General features: G+C 40.4%; 1 protein-coding gene across 6 annotated transcripts in view; it reads left to right on the top strand.

Annotated features, from left to right (window-relative positions):
• MEGF10 (multiple EGF like domains 10) overlaps nucleotides 1–25,632 on the top strand; it is a 343,784-nt gene that overhangs the window by 271,155 nt on the left and 46,997 nt on the right. For all 6 annotated transcript variants that reach the window (XM_044228414.1, XM_044228404.1, XM_044228423.1 and 3 more), the window contains 4 exons: nucleotides 11,241–11,487; nucleotides 13,001–13,121; nucleotides 17,531–17,667; nucleotides 24,801–25,013. In XM_044228414.1, the coding sequence (XP_044084349.1) occupies nucleotides 11,241–11,487; nucleotides 13,001–13,121; nucleotides 17,531–17,667; nucleotides 24,801–25,013 (718 nt within the window). The remainder of the gene's footprint in view (nucleotides 1–11,240; nucleotides 11,488–13,000; nucleotides 13,122–17,530; nucleotides 17,668–24,800; nucleotides 25,014–25,632) is intronic.

Here is a 25,632-nt window from a genome sequence, read left to right as displayed (position 1 = left end):
GAGAAGCAAGAATGGGAAAAGATTTTTGCAATATATAAAACAAATGATTAGTATATAGAATTTGTAAAGAATTTCCACAAATAAATAAGAAAAAAAAGCCCTTCAACTTTAGATTATGCAAAGGATGTAGTAAAATAATTTAAAGGCAAGGAAACCTGATTGGCTGATAAGCATATGAAAATATGATTCTCTCTGTAATAATCAGTGACATGCATCCTCAATGAGCAAGATGTCATTTTTTGCAATCACATTGACAAAGTTAAGAAGTCTGACAATACCGTGTGTTGACAAGGATGTGAAAGCAAGGTTCTATATACTGCTCTCATGAGGGTAAATTGGCAGAATAACTTCAGAGCAATTTGTCTCTAGAATAAAATTTTAAATTGCATACACCATATGATCCAGTAATTTTTCTTCTACTTCTTTATAATTTGTTTCACATACCTTGCAGAAACCTTTGATTTTAGGTACTGGGGGATATATTCTTTGCATCTTTGTAACTGTGGACATTTGGCAACAACCTCAAATGGCTGCGGTTAAAGGAAAAGATAAATTTATTAGAGGCTATTAATATAGAGGAATTCTGTGTAGCCATTCCTTGCTGTAAATTGATATATAGTACTCCTCTGTATTAGCAGATGTAGTAATATTAATAGATCTCAATATCATAATACTGGGTGGAAAAAGCAAGATGTACAGTGTTATATAAATTTTATGTTAAACTAATGAATACATAAAATGATACAATGTACTATTTCGGGATACACAGAGGCTAGAAGGACGCACATTAAAATCATGATCAGGGTTATGGAGTAAGGGAAAGAGCTGGGAGCCAGACACAAAGACAAAGAGCACTTTATCTGTCATGCTTTATTTCTTGCATCAAATGATAAAGCAAAGGTGAGGACATGTTCACAACAGTTAATTCTAGGTTGTGTGTCATGATCCTTGGTTATAGTATTACATGTAGTCTCCTATAGTCAAAAAATTTTCTTTTCTAAAAATCTGTATTCAATTTTTGAGACCATCCAGGTAGCACTGAGGATTTGGGTGCCTAGTTTCCCTACTGTGGGATTTTTTAAAAAGGTTTTATTTATTTATTTGACAGAGAGAGAGATGATCACAAGTAGGCAGAGAGGCAGTCAGAGAGAGAGGGGGAAGCAGGCTCCCTGCCTAGCAGAGATCCCGACGTAGGGCTTGATCCCCAGGACCCTGAGATCATGACCTGAGCTGAAGGCAGAGGCTTAACCCACTGAGCCACCCAGATGCCCCTTACTGTGGGATTTTAAGCAAACATTTAAGCTTCCACCCTTTGATCTCCCACATCCATAATGAAGATAATTAGATACACAATGGTGATCCCGAGTAATTAGCCTGTGGTGCTTACCTGAAGCCACCTTGCCTGGAAGCCTTCTCCCCATCCCTTTTCTCCTCTGCCCAGAGGCACAGTGCACATAACACAGACCCTCTGTGCTCCTTGAGCATCCTGGGTACTGCAACATCTAACACAGTGCTCTGTGATAAGTCACACCATGGACCAGTCTCTCCTGGGAGACAAAGAAATCTGGCTGTAGACCATGTCAGGCAGGAGCAAGTAGCACGTGCTCAACAAACTGAACTTAGTAGCCATAGAAGAGGCTTCATACATTTTTAATGAAAAAATACGTGAGCAAAAGAATAAAAACATGACAAGACTTGATAAAGCAACACACCCCACAATGGCTACTGGGTCTTATTATTCTTTTGACTTCATTGAATAAATGTAATCCCCCCAAATGCTTTACTTAATCCCAGCCTACCATGTATATCCCTGAGATTTTCCTGCACTGTGAATAAGGTCATCAACAGGCTCTCATTGAGAGCCATCCATATTTATATTTAGACACATTGAAGAATAAACATTTCACGCCCTTTTTTCTGCTTCATCATTTGAGATAAGCATACGCTGAAGTTCTAAAATGACATTTCATGCTTTGAAAATTCATTTAACAAACATTTTTTAAAAAGAAGAGTAAAGGTTTTCTCTCAGCCACTGAGTAATATTAATATCAACAGCACTGGGTGGCTGTCCACAGTGACGGTTGGCACTCTGTCAGCTCCCCAGTGGGGTTTTTGACATGTGAAGGACATGGGGTTTTAGTGCCTTCAGAGGATCTGGAAAATACATTTTTATTGTTCTTCTTCATGGATGGAGAAGCTTTACAAAGTTGTTTTATTTTTGAAGCACTTGATGTTTTGAATGAGGATCTTTTCTTCTATATTAACAAAGGGAATGACACACCACCGCCTTGTTAGCCTGAAGCACAAGGAATGAAATCACAGGGAGATAAAAGGCCCTGAGGGGCACCGAAGCTTAGGAAGAAAGGGTGTATATTTCAAGAAGGACCATGTTTTTCTGTGCTTTGAGACTGTGGAAGATTATTTTGGTCCCTTCCGAAAGATACTTGTTGTGTAGAGAGATTTTCCTGAAAGTGACTTCCTTGTGCTTTGTCTGTATATTAGAATATGAAGGGCTGAATTTTCCTCCCTATTAATTTCTTCTGTGGTCCCAAATTTTCCCAAGTTTGAAGTCAGTTGAGAACGTCACAGCAAAACGACACATAAAAATATATTTTCAAGTCAGTGTGGCTGACTGCTGTATCCTAACAGGTGCTTGACATTTAAATGTTAAGAACACTTTAAGAGTCTTACTTCAAACAGCAACTCTGGTGAGGGTAGTTATGTATTATAAGCTGACATCACTTTCCCTCTGATAAAGCTGGGCTCCAAGATTCAGTATTATCCTGCTGTCAGTGTTTGGTAGAGGTGTATCCACAAGTTTCTCGAACCCCTTATAGTTCCACAGTTTGACTCCTTAGATGCTGGAGGTATTAAGCCAAGAACAACAAAACCAAAATAAAATGACAACCAAACACAGACTGGTCATTTCATCTAGTATTTCTATAGACCTAATGCAAGTTCAACAGAATTGGCCACTTTTGTGGTTCTCAGTAATTTAGAGCCAGTTGCTTCAGAAAAGTGTCTTAAAGTTCAAAGTGCGTTTGAACGCTGCTTCTGTTGTCTGGGCATAGATAAGCTGAGGCAAAACCAAGTAAGTGGGATGGGTACCTCCTAATATGGCAAGATCGTCCAGATTTTATTTGTGACCACTTCTTTCTTCATGCTAAGGGGAGGATTACTAAGGAGTTCATGTGTTCTTTCTTAATTTCTCTTTTTACATTTCTGGGATCTACGTACAGGCCACTCCTCTGGACACACTGATCATCTGCAAGTGGGGGAAATTTCTAAATCCAGTTCTTGGTTGGCAGTTAAGAATAGGATGTCACGTAACAACTGGGTTTCACAGTGGGGCTGAGCTTTTTCCAGTCGGCTTTAGGGAAATGGTTGAAAGGGATGATACCAGAGCTTGTTTTTCACTTTGTAGAGTTAGTGGGCAGTTTGTTTTTGAAATTCACATTGTGAGACCTAAGTTGTCTTTTTTTGTCATGAATGATTCATGCAAGACAAACAAATACTATGAACCAGTAACAGACCTGTTATTCTTGCTTTACGTACAGTTGGAGGATGTTTTTATAGGGTGTTCTTTCTTCTTAGGGTGGGATGTTCCACTGTGCCAATCATGGAATAAAATTTCTGATACACAAGGTCTGTGCTGTGTCACACATACCAATAAGTACTTTTTATGCGATTAGTGTGTTTTATCATTCCCATGTGGCAAAGAGAAAATTAAGTGTAACTGAGATTGGGGACTTGCTGAAGGTTCTATGGCTATGAAGTGACAGTGGTCTGCTAGGGTCCAGGTCTGTCTGATACTAGGTGATTATACCCTTCCTTGAGCCAGCCAGCGATTGATGACTTTTGTAACAAGGTGAACTTGATGGTAAACGTTACTCCTTAATCTAAGGGAAAAATGACTTCATCCTTTCTTTTTTGTTGTTGTTGTTCTTGTTGAGGAGCGTTTAGGCTGAGGCAGTATATTAATGTGCCCTTGTTCTTTCCTCCAGAGCATCTCTCAATTTGGCATTTATGTTTATCTCTCATTGTGCTCCTTTTCTTATTCTTCCTCTACACAAAGACATGAGATTTACTAAACTGTCTGCCATTTGTTCAAAGAAAGTTCCAGTGCCTTGTTTTTGTCAGCACTTGTGCGCCTATGGACATGTGGAGACATTCCGTATCAAAACCATTCTGATGGTGCTGCTGTTAACACTTTAAAGCCTGAGAAATACCACTTTTAAGCAAAAAAAAAAAAAAAATTATCCTTCAAACATCTGTGAGACTTTTGTCTTAGAATGTTCTCCTTTGAAAATCAGGAGATGCAGTGAATGTGCACTGACTGATACCAGATTTTGTAATTGATGGCCATCAGTTGCTTGGGACGGTGCATGTGGCATGGGGGCAAGATCACAGCTTCGGAAGCATTGACAGGTTTGGGTGATTCACTTGTGTTCGCTACTTGCATGGTAAGTGACTTAGCAATCTACCAACTGAGTCCATTTTGCACATGAAATGTTGGAATGAGTTATTCATTGAGTTATTGTGATATTTGAAGAAAATAGCTGCATAATGCTGACACATGTTTGCAGCTTGATGTATCTTACAACCCCTTCACTCTCTTCCCATCCTTTGGATGGGGAATTGGACTGAGGGTTTGAAGTAGGCCGGGGAGGAGGAAGAATGTTCCCAGAAGTATTAAGACGGTTTAACAGATTTGTTTGCCTGTGAAAGTCATAGTGCTCCACATTCATGATCATTTTCATTCGTTCACCAAACAGACCTTGAACTCTGGCCATGTGCCATGTGGGTCTAGTGTTCAGTCCGGTGTGCTCCTAAAGCGAGTGATATCATCACTGTTTTCACAGTGATTTTTTTGGCTTTTTTGTTTGCATAGAGTCATTATCAACTCAAAGAAGCTCTTCAGATCTGATATCTCCTTAATTTTATTCTCTCTTCAAGAAATGCCCTATGTTCTCACGACTGAGTTAATTTCCTATTTTCAGTGCCCCTATCGGCTGACACCATAGGCTTGCTCAGTGAAAGGTCTTAACATTTGCTGCTCTGCTTCAAAGAATCATACTTGATGAAATTGTGGGACATTCCATTTAACCAAAATGTGTAATTTCACTCCTTTAGGAGCCGCATGGCCGCATGAAAAATGCTTGGACTTCTGTCCACAGAAAGTCCTGGATTTTTAAATACTGATGCCACCACTTACCAGCCAGGTGTTTGAGGACATTTTACCCACAAGGTCTCATCCCAAATATCCTCTGTGTGCTGAATGTGATAATGATACAAACCTTGGTGTAATTTCTGTGATGACTAGAAAGAGGCGATAAAGCATGGAGCATAGAAGCTGGAATAATAGAAATGCTCAGTGGGTCGAACCCTTTAAAAAGCCATTTTTCCAAAAAAAAAGCCATTTTTTCTGCATACTCTTCTCTTACTGCCAAAAGAATATCCAACGATTGCAAAAAAAAAATTAGAAAATCTGGTTAATCTAAATGAGCAATAGAAAAACCAAGAATATTCTTAAGACCCAGAGTACCATTTGACCATCGAGCCTTTTATTATCTGTCTGTCTGCCTCTCTTTCTGTCTTTGTCATGCTCTCTCTTTTCTCCCCTCCTTCCCAGGTATTAGGTTCAGCCATATGAAATTGCTGATATTTGGCATTTTTTAACCTAAATTAATAGCAATTTCATCTGATTTTCATTCTAATATTTCATTCTAATGTATCTATATATTAGATAGATATATCTAATATATCTAAAATTTCATTCTAATATATCACTAAAATTGGATCATATGGTGCCTATCATTTTTAATTTACTTTTTGCAATTAAGATATTGCTAATGTCTTTTAAGTTCATTAAATATTCTTCTCTAATATCACTTTTAGTTGATGCGTCATATTCATTATGTGATTATACCAATTCCTTTTTACCTATTTTCTATTACTAGAAAATTAGATTTTGTCAGTTTTATTACTATAAACAGTACTGCGATTAAACATCATGATAGTTTTAGAGGGAGTAAAATATAGTGGCTTAATAAAGAGACTGAAGACAGGAGGTCTGACTTCACTGTTTACTGCCCATGTACCAGGTGAACAAAAGTCACCTGGATCTCCATTTCTTCATCCGTAAAATAGGGATTATATTAGTACCTATTCACAGGGCCATTGCGAGGGTTCATCTGTCTCCATGCTTATATAGGTATCTGTGGGCACATTGTAAATATTTTTAATGAGTGAACTATTGTGAATTGTTACTATGTTTACACCCATATGTTTATTTGTGTTGGAAAACTCTCTGAAGAGGAATTTATGACTGGAGAGCTTTTGATACATTATTCTAGATTAAGGTCTAGAACAGAGGTGGTAATCTTGCTCTCCCATAGATGTGCATGTGAGTGCTAGTTTTCATGAAAAGAGAGAGGTTATCACCATCCCAGTAAATATCAGGCTCATCCTTGTTGGCATCTTACTTCCTAACTGAGACTGCACAGTTTTTTCCTAGTTTAATATCCCTGAAATCAGAATGCTTCTAACCATCAGAGTCAACTGGGTGGCTCCCATGATGTGGCAGGGTGAAGGCTTCTGTTGACAATGACTGAGATCAAGAAAAGCTGTCCGTGTGTCTTAACACCTGTGAAATTCAAGTTTGCTAGGGAACAGGGCAAACATATATAAAAATTGTGATCTGAGTGCAAGATAAGTTTCATGGAAAATATATACCGATGTCTTTTTCAGAGAGCATCTCAGATTGGGTCTGAAAAAAATGTACCTGAAGGACAGAGGTTTCTGGGCTGAGCTTGGAAGACTGGTGAGGGCCAATGAAAGGAAGGGTATCTCTCCATGTCTGCTTATTTCTATACTTTCTACTTTCGTTGTACACAGGAAGATGATAGTGGCCATGATGCAGAAGAAGGTGTTCATGGGCATTTGCCATTTCAAAGCCTTGTGACTGTTGTATGTATTATTCTCTCTGAATATAGTACCTCCTGCAGCTTCCTCCCTTTCCACTGCCCCTCTTCCTATGTTCAAATCCTCCATCCTTTACTTAAGTAGGGCACACTCTGCCTTTAAGTCTCAGCCTGGATGTCATTTTAGTTGGAGAGCCTTTCACAGTTCAACAACACTGGTTAGGGGTCATCCCTGTGTTTTCTCTTGTACCTCATCCATATTCCTACTCTATGGCTTATCACAGGGTATTTTATTGTCTAAGAACTTAAGGCCTCTAGAACGTAAGCTTCTAGAAGCAGGCATTCTACCATTCTCTTTTGAACTCTAAGCCTAGTACCATGGCTGGCACATGGTGGGCCCTTAAGGGATATAAACAGAGTGAATTTCAGTACTCAGCCTGCAGGTGTAAACTGTGGTTACAGTTGTCACTGGAAGTTATAGGGTGAGCCCATTGTCTTGCAAGGACCCAGTGCTCCTCTAGTTGTCACTGACGGTTTTAGCATGGACCCTGTACTTCTGACCACAGTAGTTTAAGCTTCCTTTAATTTCTATCTTATTGTGAGAGCTTATTAGAGTATTCTATCTGTGCTGCCTGAGACCCTCATTAAGCTGCCCTCTGAAACAGCTATATGAGTCTGGGTACACTCTGTCTAGAGCGCACTTCTAGCTGTTAGCACAACTCAACAAGAGATGAAACCAGAAGCTGAAAACGAGTCCCTTTTGAGTATTAGGGTTCTTTTCAGTTTGTTCTAAAACAAGAGTTTGTTCATATACCTTTTCCTATTAGAATATCCCATTTATTGCCATGTTAATATTAACTACTTTTTTTTTTTTTAAGTTGTCAGTGAGAGTAACCAACCCAGTCACTTTTTCTTCAGGAGTGAACCACTTGGCTCTTGAGATTAGATCGAGGTAGTAAGTAAAAAATGTGAACTGATTTAACCTCAGAATCTCTGAAATGTCTTTCCAAACATAGTGCATGAATTCGGGATAACTGGTCAACCTTGGCATTCAAAAGGAACAAATTCTGCCTCTAGTCTAGACAGTCAACATATTCTAGTGTTTGGAGTAATCAGGCTTTTGTGTCATAAGCTGCAAAAATGGATGTGTAGCAATAGTTAAATATGACACACGAAGAAAGAAAAGGAAGTCCCAGTGATGCCTAAATTCAAGCTAGGCTTCCGTGTCTGACTTGTTTTACTTCCTGCTTATTTGTCTGTACACTTTTGTATGTGGGTTTTTCCCTCAGCACAGCTTATGTTGATGCCCAGTGTTCACACTGTGAGGCCCATGTATCAGTGGCCTGTTAGAGAAACACAGCCCCAAGGCGAGAAGCTGTCACTTCAAAGCATGCCACAGTGCTTAGATAGAGCCAGGAAATTAACCATGTCGGCATGATAATATATCCTTAAAAGCCTGAAATGCTTTCTTTGATGCTGCGAGTTATCATTTTCTGCTATGAACTTGTTTCTGTCATGAGGAGGTGTCTTAAGGGTTTTTGTTTTTTTGTCGTTTGCATTTATTTAACCCCAAGAAAATAGAAGTGGTCTCTGCTGACTGCTCCTCTGGGAGAGAAATTGTTGAATGGGATGTGGAAATGTGGCACGAGGAAGAGACACCAGTTCTGTCCCCTCAGTACCTTGACTTCTTCCCACCACTCTTCTGATGTTGTAAAACATATTCTATAAAATGTATGTGCTCCAGCCCACCCTTATCCCAGTGTCACTGTGGGGAAAAAGAACTCTATCCCATCACGGTTGTTGCTTTCTAAATGCTTCTGACACAATTTGGATGTCCTTATCAAGGTAGTTTTATTAGCTAAGATTGTATTAATCTGCCATGATACAATAAGAAAAAAATGAATATTTAATTTAATATCTGAGGTTCCCAGAAGTTGAGAGAAATATGAAAACTTTAGGGAGGGTTGAGCAAAGTTGGTTAAGCAGCTGCCTTCGACTTGGGTCATGATCCCAGCATCCTGGGATCAAGTCCCGCATCGGGCTCCTTGCTCGGCGGGGAGCCTGCTTCTCCCTCTGTCTCTGCCTGCCACTCTGTCTGCCTGTGCTCGCTCTCGCTCCCTCTCTCTCTGACAGATAAATAAAATCTTTAAAAAAAATTAAGTAAAAATTATTGAGGGAGTAGTTAGCCTACAAAGAGCAGGGTCAAGGATGCATTCACATTTTAGGAATAAGATCATTTCTAGTACAGACAACAGTGATGAACCATGTCTGACAGACCATGAGGAAGACAGAACGAAAAAGGGTCCGATTCCACAATAACAGATTTGGCTTACATGGAGTGAAGATTTCCTTACTCTTAGGACTGATGAATCAGGGAACAAGTTACGAAGGACTCTCTAACTTACTTGGGTGTCCCATAAAAACAGGAGAAATTCTTCTCTACCCAGGATATCTGAGGGCACTTAAAGAAACATACAGTGTAATTTTTTTTTATTTTTATTTTTTTTGGTAAAGAACAGATCCTAGATTGAAAGAGCTGTAATTGAAAAACAATTCTTTGACCCTATCCATAGGCAATAAAGAAGCAACTATATGATTAACAATTAGGTTTAAATCTTAAACTACTACCTAATCTTATTCTGTGAAAGAAGATTGTGAGTTCTCAGGTAATTGCTTTCTTGATCTGACTTAGGTTCCCTGATCCTCTCATTGTTTTTAATTGTGTTAGAGTATGTTTATTGAAGTACTAATGAGAACAAAACCGTACTGATTAAAAACAAAATTATTCACTTAAACCTTTTGATATTATGAAATGGAAGGTAGGTTCTACTGTTGGAAGATGAATCCTGCATGTCTAATAAGTTCTTTCCTGAGTGCCTGGTTTTATTTCTCTCTCTCTCTCTCTCTCTTTTTTTTTCCCAATAGTTCATTCTAGATCTGTTGAGGTTACAAAATTTTTATGACATGAAACTGTTTTTTAAATCATAAAAGCAGTTTATCCTAAGTGCTCCAGGCAGAGCGCATCTTCCCAAGTGATTTTTATACATCTAATTAATAAATAAATAGGCAGCTGGCTAGGCAATGAATATTAAGAGTTGGTTTTGGCTTATCATCACCACTTATAATTTTTAGGATGTTTGGGATCGAGGATTTTTCCTTTCCCGCTTTCCTCTTCCCGCTCATTGTGAATTGTAGCCACTTTTCCTCTCCTTTGGAACTATACTTTTAAATCTATCTCTTCATTGCTGTTTTCTGTTACCGTCTTACTGGTTTCATATGCCTGCTGTTGCTTTTTTGGTTTTGTTTGTATTTTTTGTTTTGTTTTGTTTTTGCGGGGAGAGAGAGAAAGAGAGAGTGTGCTTGAGTTCCAGCATGTGTGAGTGGGTGGACAGGGTGGATTCGGGGGAAGGGAGTGAGGGAGAGGGAGAGGAAGTGCCGAACTCCACACAGGGCTTGACCTCACAACTCTGAAATCATGCTTATTGTCATTTTTCTTTGCTGTCCTAAGTGTTTGTTTTATTTTTTTAAGTAAGTCAGTGAATTTCATTGTTCAAATCCATTACTCTCCGTTTTTTTCTAATTACCTCCCAATCCATGCATCTTTTGACTTATAGCTTGAAAGCAGATCAGCAGTTTTCCTTTGGATTGCTCTAGCCTAGACGTATAGTGGGGTCAGTCTGCTTCCCAGTAGGTCAGCCTGCAGGACCCCTCTTGGTCTTCACCACCACTGCCCAAGGTCAGGTCCCTGAATCTCATTTACATCCTGATCTGCTGTATTTTTCCTGCCCTTCTCCCTGCCTTTTGTTGTGAGCTCCTTCCTGCCCCTTCCCCAGACTATAGCCCACTGACCTTACTAGGATGCAAACCTACATTGTCTCTCCTTGCTTAAAATCCCTTATGACCAATTCCTTATTCACAAGATGCACTCCAACTCCTGCCTGTGCATTCAAGCCCTTGCCTGAGCTGAACCTTCCCATCTGGGGAGCCGGCCTCCTCTCCTTCTATGCTTCTTACATACTCCCATCACCACATCAGACTCAACACTCCAGGTGCTGGAAACAGGCTAAGCAAAGGCATGAAGCTGGAAATCGTAGCCCTGCTTCAGCAATGTAGTAACTAGAAGTGGCCCATTTAGTGCTGAACACATTGAAGAGGCCTTACCCTGGGCTGGTGCCAGGGCCCTGCTGTCCAGCTATGGACAGGCGATGAAGGGATCACCAAGCCATTCTCATCAAGAGCAGAGGAAAGCTGGTTTTGAAGAGCTTGCCGTTGCCCTCATCCGTCCTCTGATGCCCTCTCTCATTTCTCCCCCTACAGCCTGTGATGGTGATCACTGGGGGCCCCACTGCAGCAGCCGGTGCCAGTGCAAAAACGGGGCTCTGTGCAACCCCATCACAGGGGCTTGCCACTGCGCAGCAGGTTTCCGGGGCTGGCGTTGCGAGGACCGCTGTGAGCAGGGCACCTACGGTAACGACTGTCACCAGAGATGCCAGTGTCAGAATGGCGCCACCTGCGACCACGTCACAGGGGAATGCCGCTGCCCACCCGGGTACACTGGAGCCTTGTAAGTGACATGCTGCAGAACAGCGGGGCACAATCCGCTCACCTTCTCCATTCATGCTTCTCCCCCCCTCCTTATTCCTGGACTCCTGTTTCTGTTGCTGCCTGAAGTCACTGAAAGGGCGGGGCTCTGGGCACAGAGCGGGGAGATCAACAGTGACAGCCCTGAGATGTTCCATGAACTTCAGACTCCAGCCAGAGTCTGATGGCCAGCTTCCATGTTTTTACTTTCGACCAGGCAGAGATAGAGGACCAGGCTTTACACTGAGTGGTGATATTGGTGGTGGGAGGGGGTTGGGGCAGATTTGAGGTTCTGCTTTAATTCCCCCACAATTGCATTTATTATTAATGGTCCATGTTGTTCTGCTCTGCGTGACAGTTCATTTGCTGGATAAGGCTGGGTGGGTTCAGTGCCATAGAAAAGAGAAAAAGGGGAAGATGTTTGAGACAATCCACGATAAAAGGTTAACTGGGTTATTTGATGCCTGTGGATACATACGTTGCTCGTTGACCATAAAAGAAATATGTCAGATCTTGGTAGGATATGTGCACACAGATAGTTTTATTTTTTCTGGATACAACTGATGCAACTTCTTAACCTCCACTACTTTTTTTGTGTGAGGGACTTTCTTCAGTTGGCTGGTATCAGTAAACAGAATAAGAGGCAGAATTTGCCAAAAAAAAAAAAAAAAAAAAAGAATAGAAAAATCTTGTTCCCTTACTGAGAAAATTACACTTGTAAATCACAGAATTAAAACTTGAAAAAATGTGGTTGATTAGGTAAATACTTCCTGCCAACAGTATTAACAGCTATAAAGTAGAGCTAAAGAAAAAACTGCATTAGCCTAGAAAGCCCTCATTTTCAGAAGAATGAATGATCATCTCAAACTACTTAATTGTTAATATTGCTTTTATGGGTTTTTATCAAGGCCACAATTGAATAGGGCTTTGGGAAACTTGGAGCAGTTTTATAAGAGCACAAACAAAGCAATTAAAGGCTTATAGAAGAAGGTTCATTCATAGGAAAAGGGTGGGAGTTAAGGACACAGAAAATGATGAGGCTCAAGAAGAGAATGCTGGAAATTGATTATGAAGAATATGTGTACAAATCAGGGGATGTGCAAATGTTTCAGCCTCCTCTGAGGTTGGAGTAAACCCACAAACAACAGCAGACCTCAAATATCACACAGTGGCTTTAGACTAGTTGCATGGAACGTTCCTGTCACCAAGGAGTGTTTGGCTGAGAAGAGTCATCCTCGGTGCTCTTAGATAGGAAGCATTCTCTTCAAATTAGGAATAGTTTCATTAGAAAATAGCCCAAAAGAAAGGAAAGGTCTAGACCACCCCTCAAAGACCTTTCCAGCCAGTGTGATTAATGCTTTGATGTTAAAGAAATGAAGAATTTTGAGTCGAGGAAGCTTGTCTGTTTCAGGTCCCTGGGCGCTGTTGAGTCTGTGAACCTGAGGGTCTTGTGGTTGGGTAATAACGATATCCTTTGTCACACATCAATTCCTCAGCTGTGAGGATCTTTGTCCCCCTGGCAAGCATGGTCCACAGTGTGAGCAGAGATGCCCCTGCCAAAATGGAGGAGTTTGTCATCATGTCACTGGAGAATGTTCTTGTCCTTCTGGCTGGCTGGTAAGCTCCCTTCCTCCCCCACCCCCCAAAGTCACCTGTTGAAGGATGCTCAAGTGAAAATACACATGGAGGACTCTAGCACAAAGGAAAGTTACCCTGATGGTTAGAGATTGCAAAATTGGAGATAGCTGACCGTTTTCAAAGCTGGTGTCCTTCCCTCCATCTTCAGGTAGAAGGTGATTAAATCTTGACATGCACTGGGGCGCCTGGGTGGCTCAGTGGGTTAAAGCCTCTGCCTTCAGCTCAGGTCGTGATCCCAGGGTCCTGGGATCGAGCCCCACGTCTGGCTCTCTGCTCAGCAGGGAGCCTGCTTCCCCCTCTCTCTCTGCCTGCCTCTCTGCCTACTTGTGATCTCTGTCAGATAAATGAATAAAATCTTAAAAAAAAAATCTTGACATGCACTAAGGGTCCTCATGGAAAACATAGGGGCCATCTGTCCTTCACTTTCCCTCAAAAAACAAAGAGGGAAATACCTCATCACACATATGACAGACAGGGCTGTCAAATACTGGAAATTTCTAAATGTTGGTGTACCTCAGATATACTTTGGGTTTAGTTCCAAACCTCGGCAATAAAGTGGAATCACAATAAAGTGAGTCAAATTAATTTTTTGGTTTCTTCTTACACATAAATGTTGTTTTATGCTGTGCTATACTGTAATCTATGAAGAGCACGATGGCATTATGTCTAAAAAACCAATGTACATACCAAAATAATTACTGTAGTAATATCAGACATCACTAATCACAGATCACCACAATGAACATAATAATAATGAAATATTTTTTCAGATATCAACAAGAGTTACCAAAATATGGCATAGATACACTAAAGGAATAAATGTTGTTAGAAAAATGGTGACAGTGGACATGCTCCACTGTCAGTGGACAGTGGACATGCAGGATTGTCACAGGCCTTCAATTTGTTTAAAAAATAAGAAACAATATATCTGTGAAGCACAGCAAAGCAAAGCAGAATAAAATGAAATATGTCTATACTTGTTTTTATAATTAAGTTCCATAGGTCATTGTTGTTCTTTGAAATCATTATTCTCAAAGGAATAGGTCATATGTGAAAAAATTATCTGGTCATGTACATCCAGAGACACAATAAGGCAAACCCAGTTATCAAGTATTGCAGAGTTTCTCAAAGCCTTCAGCATGAAAATCCAAGAGGAGCTGTCACTTACCACGTTTCCCAAACTTTGACCATGTCACACTTTCTTCATGTAGTATGTCACAGACTTGGTGTTATGTGACACACTCAGTGTCAAAGCTGGTTTGCTAATCAGATTTCTCTGAAACCTGGAATGGTATTGATCCTTACCGACATTGGTTTGTGCGTACCTCTGCTTCAAGGCACAAGAACAAATGACCAATGTCTGTTTCCTTCATTAAACAAAATTTAAGAAATTTCACTATCACCTGCTATCTCCAGGAGCTGTAGTGAAGCTGAGTTCCCAAATCCAGTGATGACCCTTCTGTTCTCATACTGCTTGATTAAGCCAAAACATACAATCCTGTTGCTCATCCATCTCCCTCCTTCATAATCTTTCCATGCCTCTGCTAACCCTCTACCTCTGTTACTGAAGATCTCTTTTTCCTAACCTCCATCTTCTACATACTGCATTGCAATATTTCCTGGGTTTCAGTCTTCTTCTTCTTCTCTTTTCTCCCTATAAATCTCTGGAACTCTCACCAGGTTCTTGGCTTTAATAGTCATCCTGTGATTTTTCTAAATCTTGACCTTTCCTCACCTGAGTCCAGATACATATTTGTCACTATTCTATTAGACCCCCAACCTAGATGGCCTGTACACATAAAGCCACAATCTGATGGGGCTCCACCCAAGCTGGCACCTTAGGAGCCAACTCTGGGATGGAATGGGTCCACTAATGTCCTTGTGGTAGTCCTGAAGCAAAGGAGAACTGGAGTCCACTTCCTGGTAAGAATCATGGGAAGAAAGGGAACGCTCAAGGTGTGAGGGCCATGGAGAAAAGTGGAAAAGAAATACCAGACCCAAGGTGAGAGTTAGAGAGGTAAGCAGGTGAGACAAGGTCTGGTTCTAGAGGCAGAGCCTGGAGAAACTTCATGAGGCAATGGAGTCAGAGTGAGGGGGCTTTTATTGAGTGCCTGATGGTGGGGCGAACAAGGGAGCTCTTGATGAGTGTATGCCCAGCAAAGTCAGTGTTAATAGGAACAAACTTGTGACACACCCAGGCCTTTCTTAAGGCTACTCCTTTTTGGATTTTTAAAAGTCTTAGTTAAAACCAGCATTTCTTTCTTAGTTGCTCAAGACAGAAGTATTGAATTATCTTTGATTCCTTCTGTTCTTCATTTCTTGTGGGCATTCTTTTGCCCTTTTGGTCATTGTTTGGTCCTTGGCAAGGGAAGGTTTTTGTTGGGGCAGCAGAGTGTCCAGAGAGGTCTGTGTTTGGATGAAGAGTGCAAGCATTCTACTCTTAGTACTGGTGTACAGACATTGTCGGTAGTGTTGCCTCATCTTGAGACCGGAAATTTCTTCTTGATTGGGGTGGTTATGATGCAGGATGGTGGCAATCACAGGCTTGAACAGTGAGTCCCAGTAACTTGGTGGATGGATCCATCAACCCAGTGGGGCCTCCCCTCCATCTCTTTCTCTATACTCCGGGCCCCCTACCTGGACAGAAGTTTCTTACTGAATGGTCATTTCTCAATCTGCATAGCTTAGCTCCTAACTTATACTTCTCTCTACAATATTTTATTTGTGCTGTCTCTCTAGGTGCTTTTCAAAGATGAATATATATTCCTTTTCACGTGCTCGCTTTGGCAGCACATATACTAAAATATTCCTTTTCACATACACACGTGTGTTATTTCAACTCAGGAGAGGAATGTCTCATTTAAAGCTATTTGCTCACATAAATCTTTATTCATAAACAGTACTTCCACAGCATCTCTGAAGCTGATGTGGGACTCTTAACAAATGCAGCCAGAGTCAGTCCCTGAGAGAATGAGAACTTTGACCAGAACTCCAGCTTACGGCAAATTGACTCCTGGCACACTATTTTTTCAGGCATGTTGATAGTTGTGCTAGAATGGAGGGATTAGAGCTATTTTTGCATTTATCCCCCAGCACCATATTGTGAACAAATTAAAGGTTTTGACCTTATCCTTGATTCTCAGAGCTTAGCTCTATGCCTGACACATAGATGATTCTCAGTGAGGCATTGGTCTGAATCATCTCTCAAAGGCTTTTTTGGTTCCAAGAGTCTGTGGAAGAACTTTCCCTGTTTGTAGATAGCTAAAAACCACCAGAGGAGACTTAATTAGCACACCAACTGCCTTTGTGGGTAGCCAGGAGTTAGAGGAAATGTATTTTCTTACGCTATCCAGAATAAACATTTACAAAACCATCTGGTGTTCGCTAGCCTCCAATTTCAGAGTGCCCACAGTCTGCCTTTTTTTAGGGAGAAGGAGGACAAAGCAACAGCTTGCAACAGTTAAAAAAAAAAACAGTTTAAAAATCCCTGTTATTTGGGATATGTTGTTTGTGCTAACAATAACTCCAATAAACAGATGATAAGCTATAAGCCCAAGTTATATAGCCACATGAAATAGAAAATCATAGTATTTCATTGACCTATTGGTACTTATTCCTATAAACATAGGATTGGAATAAATATAATGATAGCGCATGACAAGATAGACAGCTTCTAGGGTGAGGAGACATGTCCAAGTTACTCTCTTGATTTTTTTTCTCAGGAAATAAGCTTTCTTATTGATCTTGGCCCAGCAATGTTTGTTCAATCTGCTGAAAATAAAAGTGTTTTTCTTCTGAAATAATATGTCTGGGTTCATTCTTACAGGACTACTGTCTTAGGCGATGTTACTGTTAATTCAGGTACACAAAATCTCCATCTCATGCTCCATTATACCTTAAGACATAAAACCACTGATAATGTATATTTTCTTTAGAACATATGGTAAAGCATTTGGATATTCCATTTGCACCAGATGTCGCTGTTTCTGTAATAGATGCTCGATAAGTATTGTTGACTTATTATATATGTAAGGACGCACGGAAAAACACTTAAGAGGATTTATAAATTTCTGAGGTTACCATAATAATTTCATGTAACTTTATCTTAAACTTCAGTTTTTTAATATGGGTGTTTCTTAAGATTATTCTGCCATCTTCAAAGATATCTTGAGTTTTGGCTTTCTAAGTAAATAAGTTCATTTAAAATTTCTAATGTTTTAAAGATGCTGAGCAGAGTGCGTGTGTTCTAAAATCCCCTTCATCTAATTCTCTTGCAGCCCTGTGCCCCTATACCTTCCTCCCTTTCTGTTTCCTCTCTTCTTTCCCTCCTCCTTTGGCCCTTCCCTGGCTGGAGGCCCATGTAATTTTCCAAGTCTCTTTGAATGCAGGGCACAGTGTGTGGTCAGCCTTGCCCGGAGGGTCGCTTCGGAAAGAACTGTTCACAAGAATGTCAGTGCCATAACGGAGGGACGTGTGATGCTGCCACAGGCCAATGTCATTGCAGTCCAGGATACACAGGGGAACGGTAAGGGATAGTCTCATCTTTCTCCAACTGCTTGTAATGGCGTGAAAGGAAAGCTCGAAGAGCCCAGGGAACACCTCTGTGATTATTCTGTAACATTCCAGAGATATCTATAAAGTATCAGTGCATTTGATATATTATTTCCCAACTCAGTGTGTAGAAAGTGAGCCACAGGGGTGCCTGGGTGGCTCAGTGGGTTAAAGCCTCTGCCTTTGGCTCGGGTCATGGTTCCAGGGTCCTGGGATAGAGCCCTACATTGGGCTCTCTGCTCAGCAGGGAGCCTGCTTCCTCCTCTCTCTCTGCCTGCCTCTCTGCCTACTTGTGATCTCTGTCTATAAGATAAACAAATAAAAAATCTTTAAAAACATGTTAAAAAAAAAAAAGAAAGTGAGCTATAGACGATAGTGAATTGAAGATATAGAGGAAACATTCAAAAACATAGATTAAAAAATATCAGCTATCCAGAACCTATGGTGAGTATGTCAGGTTCAACCGTCGAGTGGTTGGACAGCCACTTCAAAGATCAAAATATATTTCAAACATTTTTTGGTAGAGATTTATTTCAAAATTGGATTTGTACCTGGTGATCTTTAGCAAGTATGTGGGGCATAGAGTTAGGGTCTTACGATTCAGTATTCCATTAAGAAGATCCATTATTTTCCTGTGCGGCAGTGACCGAGGAAGAGCCGATGGGATCGCTAGTGCTCTCCAGTCCCACATGGAACAAGAGCAAATGTGTGGCTGTACTCATGTGACTCTTCCAGCCACTGTCATATTTCATATTAGATAAGAAAGGGTTACCCTAGATGGTTTTGCTCACACTGCGCCTTCTAATTGGCTCTTTCATTTCTTACATCCTGAAAGACCAGCTAACCAGGCTTAGTGGATGTGTGTGCAACATTGAAGAAAAAAGTTTGGAGAGGTAGGGGACTATGTTGGCTCAAAACAAAGATTTTTGGAACCTGTGTCCTTCGACACATCCTCATTGCTAATACTCAAATAATAATTTTACTCTCTTCTAGAGTTGAATCAAGATTGAATAAGTACATTAAAGCAGTTAGAACAGTGTGGAAGCTTACAAACATTAGTTCTTATTATAGTTGAGTAATTTCCCTGAACTGTCTAAATACCAGCGATTATCAATTTAAGTCATGCCTAGGAACTCAATAAAAATTAGCTATCATTATTTTTTAGTGAGATCTGTGACCTAAGTATTTCTTCAACCTTCCTTCCTCCTTTTTTTTTTCTTTCCAAGGTCCTGATCTTTTTTTTTTTTTTAAACTTTTACTAAGATACTGTAGCATGGTTTCCCCCCACCCCCACCACCTCTCAACTTAGAATTTCTTGTTAACTTTATCTCTAATTAATTTGTATTTTTTGGAAAAATGTCATTTCTGTTTCTAATTGGCTACTTCAAGATAAAGGAAAACTTGTTCCTGAGTGTTTTTTATTTAGCCTCTCCACCAAAATTTTTAATTAATTCTGATGTTATGTTTAGCAAACACCAGTTATTTCATCATTTATCAAAAAAGGTACTTGTCTGTGCTTTTCAGTATTATAATAATTATTTCCTTTCTTGAAATGATTGCATTAATTTAAGCCTCTAAATCAGTAAGGACAAATAGAGGTCAAAGCAGAAACTCCTATCTTAATTTTATTGAAAATGGCTTCAGTGTAGTTTTATATTTGTTACTGGTTTTTAGTAAACTTCTTGTTAAGTGGGGTTTTTTTTTAATCCCTGTTTTTATTAAAAACTTCTCTTAGTATTATTTATTTAACTTCATTAAAAGACTTTTCATCTTTTGTTAATATAGTTATGTATTTTACCTTTAATTTTTGGATGTTATAAATTATTACAGCACCCTTCAGAGCTTGATCTTTGTAATATATTTTTTAAATATTGTATTTATTTATTTGAGAGAGAGAGAGAGGTTAGTGGGAGAAACAGACTCCCTGCCGAGCAGGGAGTCTGATGTGGGACTCGATCCTGAGACTCCAGGATCATGACCTGAGCCTAAGGCAGTCACCTAACCAACTGAGTCACTGAGGTACCCATGTAATATGTTATAGGACTTCTTAGAAAGTTTTTGTGACCTACATCATGGCTTATGGTTGTGTTTTAGATAGATGTTTTTAGATGAATTCTGAACTTACTATCTTATTCAGAATCCCAAATAATACTTTTGTCTAATATTTTAGGGCACTAAAAAATTAGATACAGTTGACCTTTGAAAAACTCAGGGCTTTGGGACACTGACCTCTCATGCAGTCAAAAATCATATGTAACTTTGGGGGGCACCTGGGTGGCTCAGTGGGTTAAAAATCATATGTAACTTTGGGCTCCCCCAAAACTTTAATACTAATAGCCTACTATTTAGGAAGCGTCACTGATAATATTAACAGTCAATTTACACATATTTTTATGTTATATGTGTTATATATTGTATTCTTACAATGAAGTGAGCTAGAGAAAAGAAAATGTTAAGAGAATCATAAGGAAGAGAAAATATATTTCTAGTACTGTATGTATGAAGAAAAAAATCTGTAAATGGACATGTACTTCCAAAACCATGTTACTCAAGGATCAGCTATATAATTTTTTTTCTTGTCCCCTCACAGTTTAAGGCCCAAATTTGAGGCAACACAGAAACAACAAACATGTCAGGCGAGCTTATAGTCATCTGATTTAGAATGCAGGGAAGGGGAGTAACAGCTGATTTCCAGGTGAATTTTAGATTAAGGCAAAGAGGGCAAGGAGCCAAAGAAAGACAAAGGAAAGTGAAGAGGGAACTTCTCCTTGAGTTGTTGTTCTGATAACTTTTGTTTTGCCAGTAAACTGATGATGTGATTTCTGTTTTCAATTATACCATCTCCATCTGGGTTCCACACACACACACACACACACACACACACACACAAATGCACATTTGTCACTCTAGTAGGGAAAAATGAGTAGCTATGGGGCAGTTTGTGGCAGGAGGTGTGGTGAAGGCAACTTTGAGGGCCTGGGGTCTTGGCGTTTCCCTGTTTTGAGAAGTCAGCGGAACTTGATCTCTGAGGTTAAACCAGAGTTCTGCTGCCTGAAGGAGCAGGTACCACCACAGGCCGCTGCCAGCAAAGCCTTCCCAGGATGTGGGGATAGCCATGCCAGCCAGTGCGAAGACAGAACAAACAAAACAGATACCTTGTAGGCAGGCAGAGAAGCCCAGGGGATGCCCACATAATAGTCTTGGGGGTTTGTGGAAAGGTTGGGAGGACATTGGGGTGGGGAAATGTACTGTGGCCTGGCCAGGCAAGAAGGGAGAGAGGATGATTTCCAGAACCTCCCAGAAATTCCTCTGAAAGGGTTAAAAGAGTGTTCTTCATGATGATTCCATGGAATTGCTCAGGCCTTTGGGGCCATGCTCATAGCTTGTGTTTCCCAAGAGTGAGCCAGAGGGAGAGATCTGTGCCTCGGTCATGCTCCCTGTTCCAGCGAAGGTGGGACTGTCCGGCCACACCTGTGTTCTGTAGAACCTGCAAGTGAAGAAGGAAAAGTGAGTCAAAGGAGGTAAAGTCAGAAATGACAGACAGGAGTTGGGGGGACGTAGCGTTGGTCTCCACTGGGAGAACTTTCCTGGATCTAGGATTGTGGAAAAGTTGGCTGTTTTCCAGTGCTTTGTATATTTCCCCCAGAGCAGCACTTCCAGATGCTGAAAAGGCAGGCAACTGATCCATGATCCCAGGTTTAATGAGGAATGCGATTCTTTCACATTAAATCATGGTTTGGCCCAATTATTCCAGGCACTCTGGAGAGGGACATGCTCAGAAGGACCAGGCAGGAAGGAGCTGCCACCCCTTATATGCTAACTTATTTCCTTCTTCATTCATTTGTAATAAGATGCATTGTAGTAGTCGAAATGATATTAAAACAAGCCTGTGAACCTCATGGGTTTGGGGAATTGGTGTCATATTTTATTATATCTACTTAAAGCTTATCCATCTTTTTCCCAATTCCAGAGCATTATTCAAAAACAAAAATTTTTAAAAATAATAAATGAAAACAAATATATATACATTTTATATATGACATATATACATATATTCATATATATGTTAAATACATATGTATTATATATATAACTTTATATATAATGTATACACACACACGCGCACACACATATATATTCCAAATTAACATATTTCCACTGGCTGATATTTTTTGTTCTATCTTTATCAGCCTCTCCACCTTCACTTGTAAGAAAATCTATTACCTCTTTTACTAATTTCTAGGATAGCTTTTTTTGTTGTCGTTCTGCCTGGGACCACAAAAACAACATGAAGGGCATGAAATTCACTGAGAAATGATGCCTCTTTTGGATAAAGGGGCCAAAAGGGAGATAAGTCTGTTTGACAGAGACTTTTAACTCTGCTAACCTGTAAGCTATAAGCTACTTTATGATTGCTGTTTTTTAAAATTTTTTCTTCTTACTTATTTGAGAGAGAGTGGACATGTGCAAAGAGAGAGCATGAGCTGGGGTGGAGGGCAGAGGGAGAAGGTGAGGGAGAAGCAGACTCCCCCCTGAGCAGAGAGCCCAATGCAGGACTCAATTCCAGGACCCCCAGGATCATGACCTGAGCCAAAGGCAGATGCTTAACTGATTGAGCCACCCAGGTGCCTCTGCTTTTATGTTTGAGATAGAAAAAGTCTACTATCAGAACGATATCCTATTACCTTGGTTTGGTAGATGGAAGTAGACATAACTATTATAAACGGGGTTTTCCTACATGTGCCACTTTGATGAAAAAGAAATGAGAATATGAAAGAAGCTTTACAAAGTGGCTACTTTAGTAAGGCAAATTCACATGGCTTCTTGCCATTTATAATATGAACTAGTAGTATGTTTTATTACAGGTTTGAAAAGTAAATATGGGTCAGGACCAGCTATTATGGATTTTGTTTTCCCAAAGAAAAGGAAGTCCTTGCCAAGATAGGATAAAATATACAGGCTGCTTCCATGTCATTTGGCAGCAGACGGTTTTCCAGGCTTCCGATCTATACTCGGTTCACCCACTTTTAGCGCTAAGCTTTTTACTAAGTTAAAATCGTGGATCCCAAAGCTTAACAATTGGATTTGTTTTCCCATGCATGTTAGAGAGAGAAAGCAATGTTATTTTACCTTGTTTATCTTTTCCTTTTTGGTACTGAATCACAAGAAAATCTGGACAGACAGGCTGCAGAGTTCTTACCAGCCTTTAACGGAATCCATGACGAGGCCCAATGACTGCACCTCGGCATTTCTTTCCCTGAAGTGTACGTCCTTGAGGAATAAACTAAGTGACTTGGCTTATTAAGACTTCTTACAAGTTAAAAATAGAGTACCTTTTAAAAATACTCTGCTATATTGTAGGCGGTTACTTCAGAACTTTGCTAATGGTTAGTTGAGCAGTGGATTTGAAGATTTTACCTTTTGACAAACACACTTAAAGATGTCTTAAGCATCAGGTGAAACCAAGTTTACAAGAGGCTCCTTTTCTTGTCTCTATCACATTAAGGATATGCTACAGCCAGGGTTAACCGCCAAAGAGTGAAAGAGCTAGGGGTGGAGGACAGAGGGAGACCTGATTTAGCTTCTACATTTAAGCAGAATCCCATCCAAACTTGGTATTGTTACTAATCACACCCTATTATTAAAAATATGCCGGGGCGCCTGGGTGGCTCAGTGGGTTAAGCCATTACCTTTGGCTCGGGTCGTGATCTCAGGGCCCTAGGATGGAGCCCCGCGTTGAGCTCTCTGCTCAGCGGGGAGCCTGCTTCCCTTCCTCTCTCTGCCTGCCTCTATGCCTACTTCTGATTTCTGTCTGTCGAATAAATAAATAAAATCTTTAAAAAAAAAAATATGCCAAGCCTTGTGGAAAAGGTTTGCTTTTCAGCCTGGTTGCTCCTGCCTTCAGGTATCCTTGAATTCATTATTATGCACTTGCTGCTTGTATGATACTGATCTGAAAAAATGCAGTGCTGACCTACATTTCTGACCATGGGTCTGGCGTTACTTGAGAGCCACATGGGAAGTGTCTGCTGATTCCCACCCACAAAGTGTACCGTCCTTATGGCAGGCGCTTGGCTAGACGAGACCCCATCTCCCTCTCCCTTGGCAGGAAGTGCTCCTTCTGTCACAGGAGGCTCCGTGAAGTCACCTTGCCAGGTCAAAAAGAAACTTGGCTGGCCTGACAACCGGTCACGCATTCTATGGAGTGATGAGAATTTTCTCTTCTCCATCACCGTTCCTTCCAGCCGTTTAGCTGCCCACCTGATCCAACTTATCCAGAGCCTGTCCTTCCTCTGGAACCAGAAATGACTCTAATGTCATTTTTTAAAAGATAAAGTAAATTTTTGAGACCTGATATTTTTTTCCTTGCCATTTGTCAGTCCTTCTAATAAATAGGGGATAGTAACCCCCTTAAATTTTTTTTTGTACTAGGAAACACCATGTGTCCATACACCCCCTGGCAAGAGTTCCCCAGGTGGAATTGAAGAAGCCTGGTTGCAATAGCTCTGACTTCCCCAGATCTAAAGAGGACTTTCTTTATTAAATATATAACTTTCTAAATGAGGAGCAATTATTTCCATTCAGCTTTGCAAAAAGCAGCCACGTGGCTAAGATTAAATATTAAAGCCACCATGAAAGCCAAGAGAATTAACATTGTTTGAAATTTGCTACAAACTTTTCTCTTTGAAACAGGGAAAGCAAGTATTTTAATTTCCTCATCTGAGCAGTCACTTTTCTCTCTCTTCTGGTATCTCCTGGTATCTTTACAGTATGTATATACATGCATGTATGTATATCTTTAGCAAGCAAAACACTAGGTATAAAACAGGCTTCCTATGCCAAGTTCATGATTTTACTTTGTTTTTGTTTTTGTTTTGTTTTGTTTTGTTTTATTCCTTTGACTAGGTCATGTGGCTATTACTACTACCTGTAGCCAGAGTAATGCAGCTTCCTGCTTTTATACCTATAATGGGGCCATCACTAAAAAACACAACAAATGCAAAAAGCACCTTCAGTTTCTACTTTACGAAGCCTGTTGGAATCAACTGTGTGTTTGTACATGGCATTACATAATCTGTCTTCTGCTCCCATCCCCCTGCTTGGTAGGTGCCAGGATGAGTGTCCCGTTGGCACATACGGAGTTCGCTGTGCTGAGACCTGCCAGTGTGTCAATGGAGGGAAATGCTATCATGTGAGCGGCTCGTGCCTCTGCGAAGCAGGCTTTGCTGGTGAGCGCTGTGAGGCACGCCTATGTCCCGAAGGGCTCTATGGCATCAAATGTGACAAGCGGTGTCCCTGCCACTTGGACCACACCCACAGGTGAGGGTCAGCTACCTTGGAAGGATGTGCCCTATTAACATTTGAACGTCAGTGTCCACTCTTTGGAAGGATGGATTGCCAGAGAGATGCCCAACCTGAGACCTTCTTGCCCCTGGGTCATCCTTCAGAGGAACCACCAAGTACATGGACAACTTCTTTCTTTAGTGGGTGATGGTCCAAGTTAGAAACATTAAAACTGGCAGATGGTCATGGGTGGATATTAAGTTCTAGTCTTGATGAATGGCCATTGCCAAAAATTAAATTTGCTGGGGTTAGTAGAACATTGCCCTAAGAGAGGGATTCTGTGACATTCCCTTAGAAGCAAAGATGCAATGAGAGACATGAGTTAAGCCAATTTCATATGTGAAAATATCACAGAAAATGATTCTTGCTGCAGCATCTTTGACTTGAGAGCACATCTGTGTAGTGAGGAAGTATACCGGTGGAAGTTTTATAGAAGTGTTTCACATGTGGCTGTCATATGTGAAATATGTTTTCAGAATTGATTACTCTGACATAAAACTCACAGGGGTCTTTTAACTCAAAAAATCTCTTGAAGAATTTAAGAACAGGAAACCATGGTTCCCACCTACCCTACTGTACCTTGTCTGCCCCTGAA

Source organism: Neovison vison, chromosome 1, assembly GCF_020171115.1.
Source record: "Neovison vison isolate M4711 chromosome 1, ASM_NN_V1, whole genome shotgun sequence".
Lineage (NCBI taxonomy): Eukaryota > Metazoa > Chordata > Mammalia > Carnivora > Mustelidae > Neogale > Neogale vison.
The sequence above is the reverse complement of the archived record's forward strand: the minus strand, read 5'-3'. Positions and strand labels throughout refer to the sequence as shown.